The following is a 20,831-nucleotide window of genomic DNA, read 5'->3' as shown; positions in this document are numbered from 1 at the left end:
CTTTCTAGAATAAACATGATCTAGAACCAATTTAATAGTGATAAATAATAAAGTGATCACTGACAAAAAAAGATTTTAACTTGAAAGAGAAAAAAACAACTCCACTGACCTTACAGTGGGTGGTTGGGGACTCATCTCCTGAAGGTCGAGTGGCAGAGGACTTGTTTCCTGAAGGACAAGTAGTTAGGGACTTGTCTCCTGTAGTACGAGTAGCCAGTGACTTGTCTCCTGAAGGACAAGTGGTTAGGCCCTCGTCGCCTGAAGGTCAGCTGGTCAGGAACTTGTCAGCTGAAGCACTTGTGGTCAGGGACTTGTCTCCCAAGGTACGAGCAGTCAGGGACTTGTCTCCCGAACAGAGAGACAGCAGCTAGTGCCTGGAGCTGAACTCGTGTCAATGACCAGCAGAGTAGAGACACTTCAACCTTTGAGCCATTGATCTGAGTCACAGCTTCATACAAGGGAAGACCAGGACACAAACAGCTGCTGCCCCCGGATCAATTACCCCACAGTTGCAGGGGCAGGACTGAACATCAGCAATGAAGGTGGAGCTTCACGTCAACAACATAACTGCATGGATGCAGAGCCACAGGTCCACGTGTATGTTCAGGTTTAAGTTAAAGCCAGATTCTCCCACCCCACTCTCCCTTTAATGAACAGGATTCACCTCCTGAGAAAAACTTTTATTTGTGGAATTAATTATTTAAAAAATCTGTACAGCACAAAAATAAAGAGACATTAAAAAGGGGGACCATAGACAAACTAAAAGGGACAGATGTCAAGTAAAACCAGTCTGACCATTAAAGCATGACCAGCAGAGTGTTTCTACACTAAGCTCCGAAAACACACCAACATCTATTGAAGGTTGTAGTTAAACATATTTAACATTTTTCATTCTCTAATGTCTGAGGTTCTGGTTCTGTACTTTTGGTCGTTCAAGTCTGGGAAGTTCAAATTCAGGACATAGCACAGATCCCTTTGACTAAACCACTGATCAATTTCCAGTTAAACTATGCTGACCAAGTCCCCAGACTCAGTCTGGTCTCAGAAGAATTTGGGCAGTTGTCTCAAGCGAATCAGGTCCAGGATGTTTCCCACTGATCCATCCGCCTGGTGGCTGCTTCCCCTAACTAAAGATGACTGCCTGCTGGGACAGTTTTCCTTGACTGTAGTGTTCTCTTTGGTGCTCCTGGCTAACAGCTGCATCTTTGGCTGCAAGTCTCTAATCAGCTGACTCTGTGGGAGGAGATTCACATCCTGAACTTCTGTTAGCGGCTGGCAAGTTGACACCTCCTGAACACTTATCTCCCCCAGCTCCTCTTCATCCTCACCATCCTCCTTCTCAATCAGGCCATACCTCTTCATGTACTTCCTGGTGGCCAGAGACATGTTGCTAGGTGACAGCAGAGAGTAACTGGAAGACGGGGGGTCTGGTAGGGGGGCATGGCTTCCCAGAGATAACCTGTTGAGCTGAGAGTCACTCAGGTAACGCAGAGCGATGGCGTTGGCCTCCAGACTCAGATCCACACTGCCTCCTGGAAACAGAGAGCTGATGGTTGGATCGCTCACCCTCAGTCTGGACAGGACTGCCGCTGGGTTGATACTTGCCAGCGTGCTGAACACACACACACACACACAAGTTCCAAACACATGGAACAAAGATTGCAATGTTAGAGAAAGAGGTTGATGCTTCACCTCCCTCTAAGGTCATGTGACAACAAAAACAATAGTTTTCATGTCAGGTGTTTACCTGGCACTTTCCACAGCTCTGACTTGGCTTCTGTCTGACACCATCAAATCTTCATCCATGTTAACTCCAAGGTGCTGCAGCTGCCGCAGAGTGGCACTGACCATGGGGTCTCCTCTTGGGTTCTGCTGCTTCCTCCTGATTGAAGAGGATGATGAAGAGGAGAGGGAGTGGTCAGAGACCACACATAGACTCTTGGATTCCCCTTCCTGTTTGCTGTCTGAGTCCTGAAGGCGATTCGTCAGCTGATTCTTAGGGAGACAAGAGGACATCACAGTAAGTGTGACAACACCTAACCCCGCCCAAAACCTCACCCCCAGGCAGCAGCAGATTACCATGAGGTCAGTGTAGAAGCTCTGCTGGTCGACTGCAGGTCTGTACATGCTAACACTCTCTCCCAGGACTGGACTCTGTAGACCACTGCAGGATCAGAATTCAAGTTGAGGTTCAGACTAAGATTTCACAACAAATTCCCTTCCTGTACCAGACTCACCTTTGCTGAGGACAGTGGGACATGGGAGCCCTCTGTCCTACAGTGTCATCATCCTCAGCCCCACCTACAGGGCCAATGATAGATGCATCATGTGAGGAAGAGGAGCGGCTGGGGGTGTTAGAGAGAGGTTTGGAAGAGGAGGGAGTGGTAGAGGAAAAAAGGGGCGGGGCTAGTACATCTTGATGAGGGAGGGACTGGGCAGGATCCCCCCAGAAGAGACTTGCACCTGCAAAGAAGTGTGAAGAAAATGAGCGTGTGCACATGTAACAAAGTTTATCTGTTGATTTCACTTGACAAAGTGATGTGCAATCAGATTTGCTGTTACATACAGTATGTATCATGGACACTCATTGCTTGGCATGGCTCTCCTCAGCATATAAATACTGAGTGTGACGTTACCTTCGCACCAGTATGTGAGGACTGAGCCCATGGTAGGTTACTCGAAGCACAGCACTGTACTGTACTGAAACTGTGAAAATAATGTAATGCAATAACTCAGCTAAAATTATATTATACTTAAGAAGGTGGTGAATACATTGCACTTAACTGAATGATTGAAACTGGTTGTGTTTTGTTGTTACATCTTGATAGTTAGCTACCTTAGCTCGAAGGCTAAGCTAATATTTGCTAGCTTCTTCCCATGAAGCTGTGCCGAGAGACTGCTGTTTATGAACGTGACCGACCTGTGGGTTTCCTTGCTGTCCTACAGGTACATATGTTTTTGGTTAGGTTTATGTTTATTAATTATTATTTATGAATACTCTGACTAGTATGTGAGGATTGAGCCCATGCTGTGCCAAGAGACTGCTGTGTATGAACATGACCAACCAGTGGGTTTCCTTGCTGTCCTACAGGCAATAAAAGCGTATTCAAACACCAAGAAAGTGTTGGCACTTGTCACACAAACACAACAGACAGCGGTTACACATAAACACGCACATGTCCTGAGATTGTCTCAGTGTCTCACCTGTTCCTACGGCGATGCTCGCCGTCCTGGGTGGGTCACCCTGGAGTCTCCCCTGAGCCTCCAGCAACATCTTGACCTTCACACAGATGCAAAGTCAGATGTTCATTCCTGTAACCTTGATAATCTCACACACTGCAGAACACCGTCAGGTGACTGCTGTTACCCAGATGAAAGTCAGGTTGTCTGCTCCAAATGATCAGATCATGGTTTTACAGAGGGAGAAAGAGAAAAACTGCAGCTCAAATGTTTTAATTGGAATGGCTGATTGGCGTTGACTTGATTGAGCAGTAGAATTATTGTACCCATTCTCATGAAGACAGATGGCATGATGGATCAGCAAGCTAAATGTAAGGAAGTGTGTACTCACCTGAGCCTGCAGGAGGCGGAGCTGTTGGTCCTGATGGAGGAGGAGCTGGTACGTCTCAGATGCTACAGCTCCGCCCAGCTGATCACAGCATGGATTATCACATGGGGAGGGCACAGTCTTTGCTGGATGGGAAGGGGATACATGAGGAGAGTGGCTAGAGGGACAGGGAGGAAGAGGGGGGGAGAAGTGGGAGGGAGGAGGAGGAGAATGATGGTGTTGATTAGGGGGCAGAGCAGAGGAAGGATTATGGGAGGGAGGAGTAGCTTTAGAGTGGGGAGGTGCATGGTAATCTAAGGAAGACTGAAGGGGAGCAGAGTGCAGGAGAGCAGGGCAGTGTCCAGGTGAGTTGATGGCAGAATCAATGTAGCTTTGGGCAGGGCAACAGGAACAGGGGTGCTGCAGGACAGAGGTGGGGGTGCTGTGGAGGTGAGGAGGAGGTCTGGGAGCAGAGGAAATGGGGGTGGTTGCTGAGGAGCATTCTGTTGGAGGTGCTGCCATCGTATCAGCAGGGGGGCGGGGCCTGTGGGCAGGGCCAGGGTACTGCCAACCACTGCGATTGGAGAAGCTGCTGTCAATTATCAGAGACAGTTCAGGGACAGATGGCTGGACTCTCCGGGTCTGAAAAAGCAAAAATGAGCAGAGTTCAGACAGCACAAAATCTACAGACAAACAGTTAGCTTGTTAGCGCTGTTAGCCTCCTTATCAGGCCTGACCCCTGACTAACCTGCTGAGCTGGAGGGTGAGGACTTGGGGATGGTCGTGGAGACAGGTCTTCGTCCTCGACTCCAGAGTCCTGATCACTGACAGAAAGACCTGTGCCTGGGGGGGGGGCACTGAGGAAACAGAGGACACATTAACAGGATGGACAGAGATCACATTACGCCACATCAAGTCTTCATCATCTGGAACTTGGGCCACGTCTGATCTGACTGAGTTGGACAGACCTTCCTCACTTCACTGATTCTTCACAAGTGTTCTCAGGGTCAAGTGGATGTGGGACCTGGTACCTGTTGAAAGAGATCTGGGCCTGTCTGAAGATTTCTGTCTGCCTTCCCTGATCCTCTGGAACCAGCTCACATTGTAGAGTCTGCTGGGCCACAGTCCCCCCCTGTGGATCATATGTTTTCTTCAGTCCACATCAAATAGAAGCTCATGTAATACCTACAGTGTCAGGAGTGATGTTACCTGGTACAGAGTGACAGACTGAAAGCCAGTCAGAAGCTCAAAGTACAGCTGTAGTCCTGATCCTGGTCCCGGTATAGTTCCTGGTCCTCGACATTGGAAGAACTGAGGAGCTCTGTGAGTGGAGGCGAAGAGAACGAGGAGGAAGCAGCCGCTCTCGGACAGAACTCTGAAATACAGCAGAGGTATCAGGGCAAGCTGGAGCTGAGATCAGCTTCACAGAGGACCCTGGTGTCTGCAGACCCTCTCTCACCTGTTCTGGAGGGCAGAGCTAAACAGGAACCTCAGACACCAGGACATCACCTGAGGGTTAGAGAGGTGTGAGACTCCACTCACCCAGCTGTGAGAGGACAAGGAAAGACGCAGGTGAAATTTTTATATATATAAATTTAAATTTAAATATATTAAATATGTCTGATCTAAATATATATATATATATATATATATATATATATATATATATATATATATAGACACAGACACACAGAAGCAGGTTCACTCACAGTCCAACCAGTGGCAGGTTAGAGGCTTTAGGATCAGACTCTAGGAGCAACAGCAGCTTCTTGGTCTGATCCATGGTCAGAAACCTGCAAACACAAATACCGGCAATAAAAACTGGCTGCATAAGACAACATGTTAGTCACGGAGAAGGCAACAACACCTTACCCTCTCTGTCGGGTCGTGGCATGCTGCTGCAGTCGCCAGTTGATGCTAGTTAGACTCCGCAGCAGAGCAGTGGGGATGATGGGAACAGCTTGGACTGGCTGGACATCCACCCTGAAGAACGGATAGACGGCTGACCAGTGGAACCCAAACACTGCGGCGTCAGACTGCTGAGTCCAGACCACTTGACCTCTGACCTTGAACAGCTGACACAGTTCCACAGGTTGTCTGCTACTCACAAACTGCTGCAGCGCCTGAGACACCCAGAAGACAACATATTGCTCTCAGGACTCTGAATGGCCTTTTAGCATAAAGTCCAGATTGTTGTGGGGCCTCAGGTATAAAAAAAAGAGTGCGGGATCTATACTTGCCTAAAAGCCAAAAATACCGTATGCCAAAGAATAATCAGATTTCTAAAACCATTGATACTGGAAAACCCTTACTTATTGGAAAAAGAAACATAGATGAAGATAATTATGTGTGACATCTCTTACCTTGAAACAGTAATGAAGCTCGGCCTCTGAGTGGACAACTGTGTCAGGTGATGTCTCAGCCTGAGTAGAAAACAAACAGGGAACCAGGATGTCTCCAGGCAGCAGGGCAGTGGGAACCCTGCCTGAGGATCTGGTCTGGTCCCGACCTGGATCAAACCGGTCCAGAGTGATGGTGATCCCCTCCTCATCTAGACCCCACCACGGAGAACAACAGTTAAATATGTGAAAATATATATGGATGGACCAATCACAGCACAGGATGAAATCCAGGAGAACTCTGACCTGAGTCCACAGACACTGATCCCAGGAAGAAACACTGGAGGTTGGGCTTGTTTCTGTGACGAACATGACGCTGAGCCAGACATAGAGGTTTCTCTAACAACACCACCCTAAGGTTCCTGCATGAGAACACACACAGACAGAGCTCAGACCTGCTCCTTCAGTTTGTATATTAATGAGTCTCAGCCTTGGTTTGTAGGTGTGGGTTTACCTGTGTGAGCAGAACTGGAGGCGGAGCATCTCTCCTGCAGGGCTGCTCTGCCACAGAGCTGATCTGGATTTCGAGAAACTCAGCGGAGTGAGAGAGTTTGATGATCTGGAAAAGAATGGGGAAACATCAACACTGACCAACTCATCCGTCATGAGTTAGGACCAGTCACACTCGACCAGGACCGGTTACACTGAATCAGGATCGGGATTGATCACACCAGAACATGATCTGGACTAGTCTGGGTCGGTTTTAGCTGTTGGTCGTCATAAAGCGGCCACTAACCATGCGCATGTGTTTATATGTGTGTGATGCAGTCTCGGACCAAATCAGTCCTCTCACTCACCGTCCTTCTCCGGTCTCCGAGACCAAAACTTCCTTGAGGTTCACCGGGCAGCTCATACCGCTGTGACCGACAGAGAGCAGCTGTGGTCCGTGACGTTACCTGAGAGGCCCAGCTGACGTTAGGTAGCCTCGTTAGCTTTTGCCGGCGCCGCATCAGCTGCGCCCGTTAACTTCCACGAACTGGAACTGAATTACCCGACCGGAAGTAAAGTTCAGTCGAGTCTCAAACTGTAGCTGGTTTTAATGTACTGTCGTTATTCGGCTTTAATCTGTCAATGTGGGGAATCTGACCTGAAACTTGTTGCAGTTCAATTGTGGCGCTGTTTCTGCAGTCCACTGGCGGGGTGGATCCACTAGCCAATAGGAAGCTTCGCCACTGTGAGTCTGACCAATCAGAAGCGCGCTCTCCGTTGTCTCCTCTTCTTCTGTTGATGCTGCAGATTGTAGGGACAGAAGCTCGACAGCGACCCCAGAAAGAACCACGAAAAGGGAGGAACCAGAAAAAGAGACTCACATAAATACAGACAGGAACCAGAGCCACACCAATGAAAACATGAGCTGAGGAAAAAAATGTCATTGTGTGATTACACTTTAGGCCGTTGCGTCAGATGGAGGATGTTCATTTGATGTGATAGGAAACGTTTCTGGCAAACCAGTAATGTCTCTCACAGTTCTGGATCAGAGTCACCGTGTTATAATGATGTTAATGTCATCATATGATTTATTCATATTTTTGTATCAGAATCAGAAATAGCTTATTATTAGTGTATTAATTTGTTTAATTATCAGAATCACCAACAAGGACTTTGACTCTGTTTCACTTCACTCAGCATGGAACCCTCTTTAAATGGGAAATTGAAAATTAAATTGAAAAAAGAAGAAGAAAATAAAAATATAAACATAAAAGCATAATATAAAATGTACACAGGACCCAGAGGATGAAGATGAATGAATTAATAAAATAAGAGGAACAAGAGAGAGCTATATTATCATCACTGGTATCACATGTCCTTCTGATTCTTTCACTCTCTTATTGAATACACTCATCAATCACTTATACATTCATGAACAACTGACAAAACAGCTGTTTTATACAGTTTCACCTGCCTTGACGTCAGAGATCAGAGTCTACCAGCTTTCACACAAGGAGGATCTGAAGGTCTAAAACTGCCAATTAGAAGCGAATGTAACAGTACACCTTTTATACAGTATGTGTGTATCTGTCTGTGTTGCATTATTCATTGGTGAGCAGCTGGATCATCTTACAACACACAAAGGCATTTCCTGAAAAGCAGCAAAGGGGGAATAATTTATCAGCTTGTCAGATGACACCAAGTCCACAGATACCAACCAGCAGCATCTTTGATGCTTAATGAATTCACCTCCTCAGGGGCCCCTACTTGCCCCCCCAACTCTAGCTGGACACTCATTATTTCCGCAGAAAACGATCTGACTACTGGACTCGCTAATTGGCTGATTGGTCATTTCACAGCTGGGGTGTGGGGCATTTCTAACACTGTTGTCTGATTAACTAATCAGCCAAAAAATAAAAACTCAACAGGAAACTGGCTTCAGGGAAATCAAGGCATTGTCATTTCATTCATTCATTCATTCATCTTCTACAGCTTATCCATTTTTGGGTCTCAGGGGTTGGTGGAGCCAATCCCTGCTCACATGGGGGAGGGCAGGGTACACCCTGGACAGGTTCTCAGTCCAACACAGGGCCAACACACAGAGACATACAGAGACCAACAACCACACACACTCAGACTTACAAGCAATTAGGAGTCACCAATTAACCCAAACATGCATGTATTAGGATGGTGGGAGGGAACTCAGGCAAGCACAGGGAGAATATGTAAACTCCAAACAGAAAGGCCCCAAACCTGGGAACTGAACCCATGACCTTCCTGTTCTGGGGCAACAAAACTAACCACAATGCCATGTGCTGCCCCATTTTCATTTAATTTCATTGTTTGGACTCAGCCCTGAGGTCTTTGATCTGTTCACGACACAAAACAGTACAACAGCAAATCTTAAATCGCCTTAATTTCATCTTCTTTCAATCTTCTTCTAATTTCAATGTATATATATATTTATTTTTGACTTTCCCTTAACATGGCCTATATAGAAACACCAGAGTTTCTATCCTTGTATGTTTACACATACCTGGCAAAAGTATTTCTGACCGCTGATTAAATATTAAGTCAGAGTCCAGGTGGAGAATGGAGGAATAGGGATACCTAAACTGGTCTACAGGTACCGTTGACCAAGAGTAGTCAAGTTACACTTCAAGCCAATCTAATGACTGAAGAGACACAACAGAGGACAGGACAGAGAGTGGGATGAACCTCCAGCTGTGCTGAAGGCCTCTCACATTTGGGTCCCCTCTCATGTTGAGGGCTCAGATAACTAGGATCACCATTGTGAGAACCCTCTTGCATCTGTATCAGCTATTCTTGTTTTTCCTTCATGTTTCGGGAGGGGTGAGACACCAAAGGGGTTGACTTCTTCAGGGTCTAAACATGCTCATAAACCTTGTCAGGACGGCATGAAATTCCGATGTTTTGTGGGTCGTAGAAACGCACCACCCCCGGTGGAACAGCTCCAATTTTAATACGACTGGGAGAGGAGGCTCTGAGTTGCACATGGGTGCGAGGGCCCGTTCATCACATGTTGCAGCTTTGCTTGTTGTATTTCAGTAGCGTAGATTGCTTATCCCCCTTCAAGTTGAACACAAAGAAGAAGACATGTTGATCCTGGAAGTGTGTTGATGCTTTAGCGTGACAACGCCCACCGACGGAGAACCGACAGTGCGTTTGTGTGTCGCTGCAGAGAAGTGGCTCATCTCCATAGAAGATCTTTGATCGCAATGCCTTTGTTGTCGCGTCCACTACCAAACAGCCAATCATCGGACAGGTCCAGTCTGGACCGCCTACGAGTGTTGTCACAGTCGAATCAGGGAGCTGCTTTGGTCGGACGCCATTTTGTGGGTTTGTAGCGGCGGAGGTTGGAAGTCTGCGACCGCAGGCTGGAACCTGTTGCTCCGCAGTTCCGTGTTGTGCAATGGACGGGTGAGTTATCCCATCGACTGTTGCAGAAGCCTCCGTTAATATAGTTCCCGGTTGATTCTCGGACATTTTGGGGCAGAAAGTGTAACCGGTGGCGGTATAATGTGAAACTTTGGGGCAGCGGGAGCTCATGCGGCTCAGTTGTTGTTGAAGTTGTTTGTGGGCCGAGCAGGAAGCCGAGCTAACACACTTAGCCGAGCTGTTAGCATTGGGACGGCCAGGCAAAACTCACCAAACTTCGCCACAGGACCGGTAGTTCCCTGGAACGGGATGTCAGACACAGCCTCTCATCTGGGACACACGACTCCACGGCTGGATTCGTCTCCTCGATGCGATGGCTCAGCTTGAGGACCAAGTCCTCATCCCCACCGCGGCGGATCTGCGGAACCTGGTCTCCCTTGAAAAGTTTACGTTTTTATGAAACTTTCTGTTGCCTCGAGTGTGAAGTCGGTGCGGGATGAAAGAGAAGAGACTTTGATTAAATATGTCATTCGATCGCTCTTGTGGACGTTTAAAGGGTTCTTTTTGTTAGAAGTGAAGTTCTAGTTCGCACGGAGCTGATCAGACCTAAATGTTATGAAACGGTGTAATTCAGCCTAATTCAAACACACAGCGGGGATTTAAGGCAGAAAAGCCTGAACTGTCCGTTTTATTGTATCTGATGACCCTCCGTGGTTTAAATATCTGCCGATTTGACTGAGTCCCAGCCGGTTCGTGTTTCTGTGGGAGAGATCTGTCAAATGACGCTTTTTAGATGGAGTTTGTCAAGAAGTTGAGATGATGAACTGATACCGAAAGGCTTTTTTGCGGAAAACTGCATAATAGTGTAGCTTTTATTATTAATTATGCACCTTCGTGTGTTGCTGGAGGTACTAGGACGTCAATGTCAAAAGTTTAGACTCGTATTCCAACAGTTGTGTGGTTTTATGAAGAGGGTAAACTGCTGGGGGAGTTTCATACGGACGTGAGGGGGCATCAGTAAACTACGCCTGGGGGGGGGGGGTCCATTGGAGGAAACGGGGGTGAACTCACCTGCAGCTGCTTGATGCGCTGTTAAAAATGCGTAGAGACACATTGCATTTTGATGACTGCGGTTTATGAGCAGGCCTTTTCCCCTACGTCCACCGAGCCTGTATCTTTGTCTAAAAGACACGTAGTTGGCTGCAGACTTGCGCCGTTTGGCCGCCCGGTGTGAATATTTGTTCTGTCAGTACTCATTCGTGCCCCGAGGGTCCTTCCTCCAGCTGCTTTACAGTCTGTGTCGTTGTATTAGCCATAGTCCGAACAGTCTAATAATTTTCTTAACGTTTCCTGGTACAAAGAGGACCATGTACTGGCGTTGTGCTTACCAAATGTGTAATTTTAATTATTATTCCTGATGGGTTCACTGTAATCACGGTGAACTTCCCTTTTGGACTTGTCTTGGTCAGGTCCACTCCAGTGTATTCTGGTCTTCAGGCCGTGGTGGACTATGTTCCTGTCGTCTGGTAATCAGAATGGAAACCAACAGGATTTGGATGTGAGATCTAAGCTGAGCCTGGATGGACAGAAATTAGTTCAGCTCATTAACTGGTTTAAAGTGAGGAACAGCTGATTTTGCCACAGTCAGTCATCAGTCAGACTTCAGTTCCCAGGATGGTCTGGTCCTGAAGCTTCACTGTAACATCTGATGTCATGAATTAATGATGAGGTCCCTGATGCTGTTAGAGCAGCAATCTTGGATTCTGGACAAACTATCACCAAATGTTGTTGTCCTATTGAGTCAAGTATTATGTGATCAACTCAGGTGTGTTTAACAAGCTGAGTTACCCTCAGTTCTTTAGGTCCTCCTGCCTGCAACCCACAAAGGTTTTCATCAACCACTTAGTCAGTTTAACCAATGAAATTCTGTCACACAGTTTAGACCCTCTGTCTGTGTGGACCTCCTGCACCTGTTGTCATATTTCTCTGCTAACCCCCCCCTACTCTCTGCTGATTCCTCCTCCTCTCTGATGACACCCCTCCCCTTCCTGTAGCCTCAGTTAATTGGCAGTTACAGCTTTTCTGCTCCTCCTAACTTTCTGTCTTTCCTTTGCAGTGTCCACCACGATATAACAGTTGGTACAAAGGTAGGAATCACCTCTCTTCCTGCTCCTCTTCCTCCTCCTCCATTTGTTTTTTTTTTTCTGCTGTGAGTGTGTGATGGAGGGGGTTTGTCTAAAGACACAAACTGTCATTGTCTGTATAGACACCAATAACGGCAACGTCATGAACAATACCAGCAGCCCTTGGTCTGTAGAGCTGAGCAGTTGAGTTGATGGACTGCTGATGCTTGATTTTATTTTTTTTCATGACCCATCTGCGGCTCAGGGATTGGCTGCTGAGTTCAGAGTCAACATGGTTCTCCAAATGTGGATTAGGAGGATCTGAGCTGTTTGAACATCTGAAATCGGTGCTTTGAGGCGGGAGGTTCAGGCTCTGCACACAGGAAGTTTTATTCTTTATGTACAAGTCAGCGTGGACCTGTCTGATCTGGATATGCATAATCTTCTGTTCTGTATGCAGTTATGATGAAGGTGATGACAGTGACTGAGCACGGCCTTGTGTTTATTGACTCTTAAGTGAAAATGTTGTGAAGCATCTCATGAATTGATTCCAGAACTGATTGCTTTGGTATCTCGTCACACCAGAGCAGAGGTGAGCACTTGTTACCATAGTAACAGCAGGTTGACAATGTACCCGCTCTCGCAGTCCCTGGGTTTACAGAAATCTTGATCAACTCTCAGTCTGTCAGAAACAAGGACTCACATTTAGGTGTGAGGGAGAGACTCACTTTTAATGGACTGATCATCATACAGGTGGACAGTCCAAAATCTAAAGCCACCTCAAGTTTAAATCCCCATGGTAACAGATGCTTACCTCCTTACCAGCTCTGGATCAGACTAGAACCTCTCAACGGCCCAAATGGAACACATGATCTCACACTGGAAATCCTTAAGTGTCTGGTTGTGGTTCTACTTCTCAGAACCAGAATTTAAAAAGCTGACGGGAAATGAGAGAGCAGGGACAACTCTAATAAGAGATGTCATCAGACCCATGGTCAAAGAGCAACAAGCCACTCTGACTGGACAAAGACAGTCTGACCTAATGAAGTGAAGCATCTGCAGAGGGGAGTCACAACAACACAATAGAGCCTCTGTAATTTTGTGTGTGTGTGTGTGTGTGTGTGTGTGTGTGTGTGTGTGTGTGTGTGTGTGTGTGTGTGTGTGTGTGTGTGTGTGTGTGTGTGTGTGTGTGTGTGTGTGTGTGTGTGTGTGTGTGTGTGTGTGTGAGAGATATATTCAGGTACAGACGCCCTCTTGGATCAGGTCTCAGGTTTCTTTGTATTATTGATGAGTAAGAAGATCTGAAAAAAAAAAAAACACTGCTCAGGTTCCTCTTAAAATAGGGTTCACGTTCATCAGGGTGGCAGATGATCTGACCATCACTTAGATCCTTGGTGCTCAGTTTTTCAGTCTTGGTCAGTACCAAATCAAATTGGTGAAGGTGGTTCTGCTCTGAATTACCTGAGTCAGTTACAGTTGCTCTGTTGAATAAGTCTCAGACTGTTTGTCTCCATCTGGTTTTCATTGATCTCCACAGCACAGGAATTCACCCCCCAGCTGCTTGCTGGAGCTGATGTGGGGAGAGATTTGGGCTGAATGTGTCAGTGTCAGAATGCATCTGTCAGTGTCGGTCTGATGGTGTTATTGTCTTGCAGAGAGGACCTGACGAGCTTTTCTCCAGCGTCTCCAGTGGCCCTTATATCATGAGCACCACAGGTCAGATCACTGCAGCTCTGCATGTCTTGGTCGACAGCCATTAAAAAACTTAGAGCAGCAAAATTAATCAATGATAACCCCAGCTTCATCAATGTGGACAAAGATGATGCTAGGAACAGTAAACCACCTTTAATGAACCGATCAGATTGACTTCTTACTTTCAACAAGCACTTACTAGAGAACTGAAATATGAAGAAATTCAACATCCCATTATTTTTAAAGGCCTTTATGTACCTTACAACAAAAGACACAGGACCATGTGACTGACATGTATCCACATCACCAGCTCATATTAGTCTTTCTTCTCCGCAGCCAATGGCAACGACAGCAAGAAGTTCAAAGGTGACATCAGAGGTCCTGGGGTGCTGTCCAGGGTCATCCACATCCGCAAGCTCCCGAACGACATCACTGAGGCTGAGGTGATCAGCCTGGGTCTGCCCTTTGGAGATGTCACCAACTTGCTCATGCTCAAAACCAAAAACCAGGTCGAGGACTTAGACTAGCGAGAGATCTTCAAACAACTGTACAAGTAAATGGTCGTAAACTATCTCCTGTCTACTGCATTATTCTTCCTTTCAGGCCTTCTTAGAAATGAACTCGGAGGATGTGGCTCAGAACATGGTGGGTTATTACTCCACAGTGACGCCCATCATCAGACACCATCCAGTGTATGTCCAGTTCTCCAACCACAAGGAGCTAAAGACTGACAACTCACCCAATCAGGAGGTAAGGGCCCATCCTGTTAGCACACGTTAGCAGCAGTCTTTGTGGCGTGTTGACATCCCCCCTCCGCATCCTGTCCCAGAGGGCCCAGGCTGCTCTTCGTGCCCTTAGTTCGTCTCATGCGGACTTGGCTGTGATGGCTCCAACTGCCGTGCTGAGGGTGGTGGTGGAGAACCTGGTCTATCCTGTCACCCTGGATGCCCTCTGCCAGGTAACATCAGCAAAATAGCAAGACAACCAGGACATGTGTGCCTGTAAATATGGTAAACTTAAACTGTACGAAGTGTGGGAGTCAAGAGTTTTTGCAGCACTGGAAGAATATAACCCAAATCTTAAATAACATGATCAGTTGAACTTGGCCCATCTCTGGTCCTCAGATCTTCTCCAAGTATGGTACCGTGTTAAGGATCATTGTCTTCACTAAGAACAGTCAGTTCCAGGCTCTGTTGCAGTATTCGGAAGGGGCGTCAGCTCAAGCTGCCAAAGTGGTGAGTCCTCACTCCACATCCCTGTATACATGGTCAGGTGTCCAGGTCCCTCTAACTCTGTCTGTGTGTGTGTGTGTGTGTCAGTCCCTGGATGGACAGAACATCTATAATGGCTGCTGTACTCTGAGGATCAGTTTCTCCAAACTCACCAGCCTCAACGTCAAATACAACAATGAGAAGAGTCGAGATTTCACCAGACCAGACCTGCCCAGTGGTGACAGCCAGCCCCCTATGGAGCACACGGCCATGGCTACAGCCTTCAGTAAGATACCGTGGTTGTGGATCAGAGCTACAGTGGGCCTAACATGAGTATGAACTGATCGCAAAAACATCAAAAGATGTAGATTCAGACTCTAAATGAAATGTTTATTACACATGATTTTATTTTTCAGACACTTTTGACTGTTTTCAGTCCACAGGAGGTGTCTCCTCCTTCTCCCTCAGCTGGTCTTTGGAGCTGTTATTTCCCCTGATGGTTCTTTCTGTTTTTCTTCTTTAAACTAGAGAACCAGCTCTTTCTAACATCCTTGGTTTGGTGTGTGTCAATGACGTGAGTGAATAAACTGACAAAATAAAGACAGAGACATGGACAAAAAGAGCTTTGAAGCTGGTTTTTCATCTTTACTTCCCCAAAGAATGAGTAAAAGTCCTGATCAGATAAAGATTGAGACTACAAATCAGTTGTAAAACAACCCAAACACAACTGAGGAACTCTGTTCAACTTTTCTTTGGTTAATCTGGTTAACAGTATTTATCTAGAAAATAAGGAAATATTCAATGGATGTTTTTATTTTGTCCTTCTTTTATGAGCTACTATCCTAATTACAGAGAATAGTGCCTATTCTGAGTCACAGACGGCTTTATCTGAGGTTGTGCTGAATATGTGCAGACTTCGAAGCATTTTTAAAAATGGGGGAAAAAAAAAACTGAAGACTGAATATGTATCTAAGATTTGAAGACTCTTCTCACAGGATGCCACTTCGTTTTGACAGACTAAAAAGACCAAGATCAGAGCATCAGTTGACTTGTGACATCCTTCTTTGTTTACAGCTCTGACAGAGTAAACAACCACACTAATCTGCCTCATCTCTGTTTTGCAGCTCCAGGTATCATCTCAGCTGCACCCTATCCTGGAGCCACTCACTTCCCACCAGCCTTCACCCTGCAGCCAGCCAGTGAGTCTCACCTAGTTACATCAAATTGACCTCCCAAAGTCCAGCACATTTGAAATCATGATCACAGAATAAGTTGTTAGCCTGTCTCCATGGTAACAGTGACAACATGAAGTGATAATAGCTGATGTAGCAAGGCCATGGATAAATAATGGACCAAAACGTAATCAACAAACAGTAATGGTGATAGTAGCCTTTATATTATATAGATAGATGTGTATATATACCATGTCATCACTTTCTGTTAGATTTGCTAAATTGTCATAAATGAATGAACTTTCACAGCTTCCATCAAATCACCACAAACCAAACCACTTTTCAGATGAATACCACTGCAGCTCTACAGAGGTCTGGATGTAGTTAGACTCAGTCAGGGTCCTGGTCTGTGTAGTCTTAGGCTCTCCTGCAGATTTTAGTAGTGTTGACTGGTCTCACCTCTCCCAGTGTTATCCCCCTATCCAGGCTTGACAGTCCCTGCTCTGCCCGGAGCCTTGGCCTCCCTGTCCCTCCCTGGGGCCACCAGACTGGGATTCTCCACCATCTCTACTGGGCACTGTGTCCTGCTGGTCAGCAACCTGAACCCTGAGGTGAGTACTCCAGAATCCACCTGCTTCTGTCTCCCACATGACTGTAGACACTGTCCTCTTCATCTTCATCACTGTCATCATCATGTCACTGGTCAACAGAAATCAGTAGATGTGTTCTGGACTGAGTATATGTTTTGAAAACGTAGGTCTAGATGAAAACCAGTGTAGACCTCTTCCTGAACACGGAGTGGGTGTTAGAATCCAGGATCAGGACTGTGAACAGGTGACTCACATTCACTGTCATGTGACATCAGTACTATGAACCGATCAGAGATCATGGCTTTGACAGGGGCTCACACAGTTCAGTGATTGGCTATCCCTCATTAAATCATTATTACATCGTGGTTTGACCTGGTGTTCTTCTTCAGCCTCCACACTCAAATATAAACACACAACTGTGCAGTCATGTGTGAAATCACCTGACTCCCTCTTCTCCGAAGGTAATTAACCCTCATACTGACCCCTCACCTGTCTTTTTTTTTTCCCCTTTTAATTTGTTGCCATGGAAACGCCTCGGACCCTCCACCTGTCCTGCCCTCCCACCTTTTCCTGTCCTGTCCCTCCGCTGCCTTCTCTGCTGTCTTTACAGAGAGTTACGCCCCACTGCCTCTTTATTCTCTTCGGTATGTTGTCACAGCTTCTTATTTTGAAATCTCAGAATCAGAATTTTTCTTTTTGTTTGTTTTTTGTTTTGTTTGTTTGTTGATCTTCTCTTCGAGTGTTGATTTGTTGATTTCATCATCACAATATCTGCAGTTTCTCTCTGAGTGTCCAGCTATGTCCCAGTTCACGTCCTCTTCTCAGGATGTCACCCCTGAACTGGGATGAACCAGGAGACAGAGTTTGAAGTGTAGATCGATCCTGATCTGAATGTTAGTTCATTTAATCACATAGAGTAAAGAGACAAACTGAATTCATCAATAGTTTGATCAATCATTTGACTGAGACGCTGCTGAAAAGGTTTGACTTGAATTCTAGTGACCTCTGACAAGCTGCAGCTGTTGTTTGACCTCAGGAACTTACCCAGTTTGAGTTTGCATGAGTTTTTTTTTTTTTTTTTTTTTTCAGTCTGCATGCGCCGACCCTCCAGCCCCACTCCATCCCGCCCCCTGGAGTTTGTCAAACAAACTTCCATGTCAGTGAAAAATGAGCATTAGACCAGGGGTGTACATAGGAGATGATAGGAGACAAATTTCTGTGGAGTGTGATGTGGCTACCATGGGGTCTGTGTCACCTGTTTCATGTCTTGTCTGTGTTCAGGTGTTTATGGTGATGTGATGAGAGTGAAGATCCTGTTCAACAAGAAAGAAAACGCTCTGGTTCAGATGTCTGACAGCACACAGGCTCAGCTAGGTAACGTCAGACCACCGGCTACACTGAAAACTGTTGAACTAGAGATATTTGTGTCTGGAGACACTTTGACCTCCAGCTGGTCAACTTCACCTGCATCATATTTGTCAGTTAAACTCACATGTGTCTTACAGTCCTGGAAGATACTCAATTAGACTCCTCTGACTCTTGAGCAGCTCTTTCTACTTGTCTGGTTTGCAGCTATGAGTCACCTGAATGGTCAGCGGCTGCATGGTAAGCCTCTGCGCATTACGCTCTCCAAACACACCAATGTCCAACTTCCTCGTGAAGGCCATGAGGACCAGGGACTGACCAAAGACTACAGCAACTCCCCCCTGCACCGCTTCAAGAAACCTGGCTCCAAAAACTACTCCAACATCTTCCCACCCTCGGCCACCCTGCACTTGTCCAACATCCCGTAAGTATTTGAATATCTGAAACGGAGGGACTGCAGCATCTTCTCTCACCTATGGTTTGATCCTGTTTTCAGCCCCTCTGTGGTAGAAGATGATCTCAAGATGCTGTTTTCCAGCTCAGGATCTATGGTCAAGGCCTTCAAGTTCTTCCAGTAAGTTGTCCTTTATTGTCCTCAAGCCTCCATCTACTGATTCATTCGAGCAGCTGGTTTGAATCAAATAAAATGTATCTATATAGTGCCAAATCATAAGTTGTATCAATGCACTTTACACATTGTGTAAAGTGGACCAGGTCTGGCCCAAACTCTTTATGGAGTTCTTTAACAGATCAAAGTTATCCCTCCAATGACAAGCACTTCACAACAGTGGCAAGGAAAAACTTCCTTTAAGGGGCAGAATCCTGAGGCAGGACTGAGCTGGGGGGGGGGGCATCTGCCTCGACTGATTGGGCTGAGCAAGGGAGAGATAGTGGGGGGGGGGGGGGGGGGGGGGGGGGCAGAGAGGAGTGTAGAGGGACATGGTGAGAGTTAGCATGAAAGAGAGGAGAGTGGACCCATTAGCAGATAGAACAAGAACAGGAGAAGAGAAGATGCCATGGAAAATACAAACGTACAGTAATTGCAACTTGGTAGTTCTAAATGTGCACTCATAAATAAATTATGGGAAGTGAGCAGTAGTGTGTATTGATAACTAAAGTACAGAGCAGAGATGATTCAGCACCTGTAGGACGGCGACAGGAAGAGAAAGGGCAGGGCGGACAAAATGCAGACTACCCCCAGCTGTCTAGACCTATATCAGCACAACTGTAAGAAAAAGAGTAACTAGAGTGTACCTGAATCCACTTTCTTGAGCCTTTATCCCTGGATCCATATTATTGTTTGAACCCTGATCCTTGTCTTGAACGATTGAAATTCCTGACTTCTGACAGCCTTAAACTCATCCCACTGCCCTGAGGCTTTTGTCTAAAGTCATCCACATCCTAAACCTCCTGTTTTTGCCCTAATCTTAATTTGTGCCCATCCCCTTTGTCCTTTTGCCCCATCCCCGTTTCTATGTGTTTATGTAAAAATAATCTTTTCTGTGGGAGTTAGTTGTTGACTCTTCCCTTCAGGAAAGACCATAAGATGGCTCTGATCCAGATGGGCTCAGTGGAGGATGCCATTGAGTCCCTCATTGAGTTCCACAACCACGACCTGGGAGAGAATCACCATCTGCGAGTTTCCTTCTCCAAGTCCTCCATCTGAGCCTCAGATTCCACTGTTGGGATCTGGACTTGATGGTGTCCATTACACTCCAATCATTCCAGCATGTCAGCAGAAACCACCAATGCTGGTGTGACAAAATAGATATAAAACTCTGCCTTAAAGAGGATTAGGGTCTGGAGGAAATACTGGACTTCCCTGAAGTCTGGGTGTACATCAGGACCGTTTCAGGACAGTCTCTGCCCTTATTGCTGTAGAGCTTTTTCCTTGAGCTGTTTGTTAAAATCAACATTTTAATTTATTCTCCAGAATTTAAACTTAAGTCTTTGCCTTTGCAAACTCAGGATTCTGATTCCAGTTTCCTGGGGCCCTAGTCCTCTTCTCCAACATTGCTTTGAGTCTTGGTCTGATAGGTCTGAGGGTCCTGAGTCCACCTCAGACCTTTACACCTGAGACTAGGCCTTGTTGAGCCTAGTTTGGCCTTCAGCCTTCATGATGGCCTTCATGATCCCTGTGCCTTATTCCTGGAATCTCCCATCATGCCTCTGTAAACCGACGTGGAGCAGATTCCCTGTTGTACCACAGATGTTTCAGTTTTTTCGGCTGGTGCCTGAAGCTTCAGACACATAAACAGCTTTGTTGCTGTGTCTTTAGTAGAGTTATTTTGTTTTCCTTGATTTATCTCCATGTATCAATCACTTTTTATTCCAGATATTGTAGCGATATTTTAATCATTCCTTTACTCTGTCGGGTGTTTTAGGTGTCGTCAACGCTCAACGGTTTATTTATGATCCACTACAGCTCAAACCAAAAAAAAAAAAAAAAAAAAAAAGCCTTTTTGATGCAAACAATCCGCCTGCCTCAGGATTCTGGTTTTATGGACTAAATCTCAAGACAGCAAACTGGTCCTGGCGCTGCAGGTGTTTCCTGTGGGAATGCAGCTGTTGGATGCCCTCACCACAGCCTGAACCAGGCTGTTGGGTTTTTCTGTCTTATTGTTGACATTCCAGCAGCTCACCTGAACTCACCCTTCCACACCCCCAGCCTCCAGTCACAAGTAGCTCTGTTGCATTCAAGTCACCTGGGATGTCTGGTAGATGATGATGTTAACGGGGGAGGGGGGGTCTGGTTCTAGACCACAGACTGTTTTAGATGTCAGATTAAAAGATTTGAATTCCCACAATGACCTGTACACACACACACACTGGCCCTGAATCAGTCTGGGTACAGCTGAATTAACCAGTCAAAACACTGACCTGGTAATGAGTCAGAAGAAACCA

General features: G+C 46.1%; 2 protein-coding genes across 4 annotated transcripts; one reads left to right on the top strand and one right to left on the bottom strand.

The window, feature by feature from the left end:
- Positions 1–724: 724 nt before the first annotated feature.
- Positions 725–7,065, bottom strand: stil (STIL centriolar assembly protein). Its single transcript, XM_029500567.1, has 16 exons — positions 6,744–7,065; positions 6,401–6,505; positions 6,193–6,308; positions 5,911–6,098; positions 5,420–5,670; positions 5,257–5,340; positions 5,007–5,093; positions 4,757–4,922; positions 4,579–4,679; positions 4,296–4,404; positions 3,572–4,189; positions 3,205–3,280; positions 2,238–2,463; positions 2,080–2,164; positions 1,748–1,995; positions 725–1,612 (listed from the first exon to the last, which is right to left on the bottom strand). Exons 1-16 carry the CDS (start codon positions 6,797–6,799, stop codon positions 1,042–1,044), a joined length of 3,087 nt encoding a protein of 1,028 aa, XP_029356427.1. The 5' UTR covers positions 6,800–7,065; the 3' UTR covers positions 725–1,041.
- Positions 7,066–9,624: 2,559 nt separating this feature from the next.
- ptbp1b (polypyrimidine tract binding protein 1b) lies at positions 9,625–20,383 on the top strand. 3 transcript variants are annotated; one of them, XM_029499202.1, is made up of 15 exons: positions 9,700–9,816; positions 11,891–11,921; positions 13,553–13,613; positions 13,926–14,098; positions 14,193–14,339; positions 14,419–14,547; positions 14,714–14,824; positions 14,909–15,086; positions 15,925–15,999; positions 16,459–16,583; positions 17,173–17,206; positions 17,844–17,936; positions 18,135–18,351; positions 18,424–18,501; positions 19,461–20,383. In XM_029499202.1, the coding sequence occupies exons 1-15, from the start codon at positions 9,809–9,811 to the stop codon at positions 19,591–19,593; spliced, it is 1,593 nt and encodes a 530-aa protein (XP_029355062.1). In that variant the 5' UTR covers positions 9,700–9,808; the 3' UTR covers positions 19,594–20,383. The 3 variants fall into 3 exon arrangements, with proteins under 3 accessions (XP_029355063.1, XP_029355062.1, XP_029355061.1); XM_029499201.1 differs by having other exon boundaries at positions 16,441–16,583; XM_029499203.1 differs by lacking the exon at positions 11,891–11,921 and having other exon boundaries at positions 9,625–9,816; positions 16,441–16,583.
- The last annotated feature ends 448 nt before the right edge of the window (positions 20,384–20,831 follow it).

This window comes from Echeneis naucrates, chromosome 4 (genome assembly GCF_900963305.1).
Source record: "Echeneis naucrates chromosome 4, fEcheNa1.1, whole genome shotgun sequence".
In the NCBI taxonomy this organism is placed as follows: Eukaryota; Metazoa; Chordata; class Actinopteri; order Carangiformes; family Echeneidae; genus Echeneis; species Echeneis naucrates.
Note: the sequence above shows the minus strand (reverse complement) of the source record. Positions and strands in the feature narration are given on the sequence as shown.

What these genes read in the sequence shown, in the direction of transcription:
- ptbp1b (XM_029499201.1), top strand. An exon ending in ACAACTCACCCAATCAGGAG is followed by an intron (nt 14,340 to 14,418) that starts GTAAGGGCCCAT and finishes ATCCTGTCCCAG; the next exon opens with AGGGCCCAGGCTGCTCTTCG. An exon ending in AAGGCCTTCAAGTTCTTCCA is followed by an intron (nt 18,502 to 19,460) that starts GTAAGTTGTCCT and finishes TCTTCCCTTCAG; the next exon opens with GAAAGACCATAAGATGGCTC.
- stil (XM_029500567.1), bottom strand. Translation starts at nt 6,799, where the DNA reads ATGAGCTGCCCGGTGAACCTCAAGGAAGTTTTGGTCTCGGAGACCGGA. An exon ending in AACCTGCCACTGGTTGGACT is followed by an intron (nt 5,094 to 5,256) that starts GTGAGTGAACCT and finishes GTCCTCTCACAG; the next exon opens with CTGGGTGAGTGGAGTCTCAC. An exon ending in TCCGCCTCCTGCAGGCTCAG is followed by an intron (nt 3,281 to 3,571) that starts GTGAGTACACAC and finishes ATCTGTGTGAAG; the next exon opens with GTCAAGATGTTGCTGGAGGC.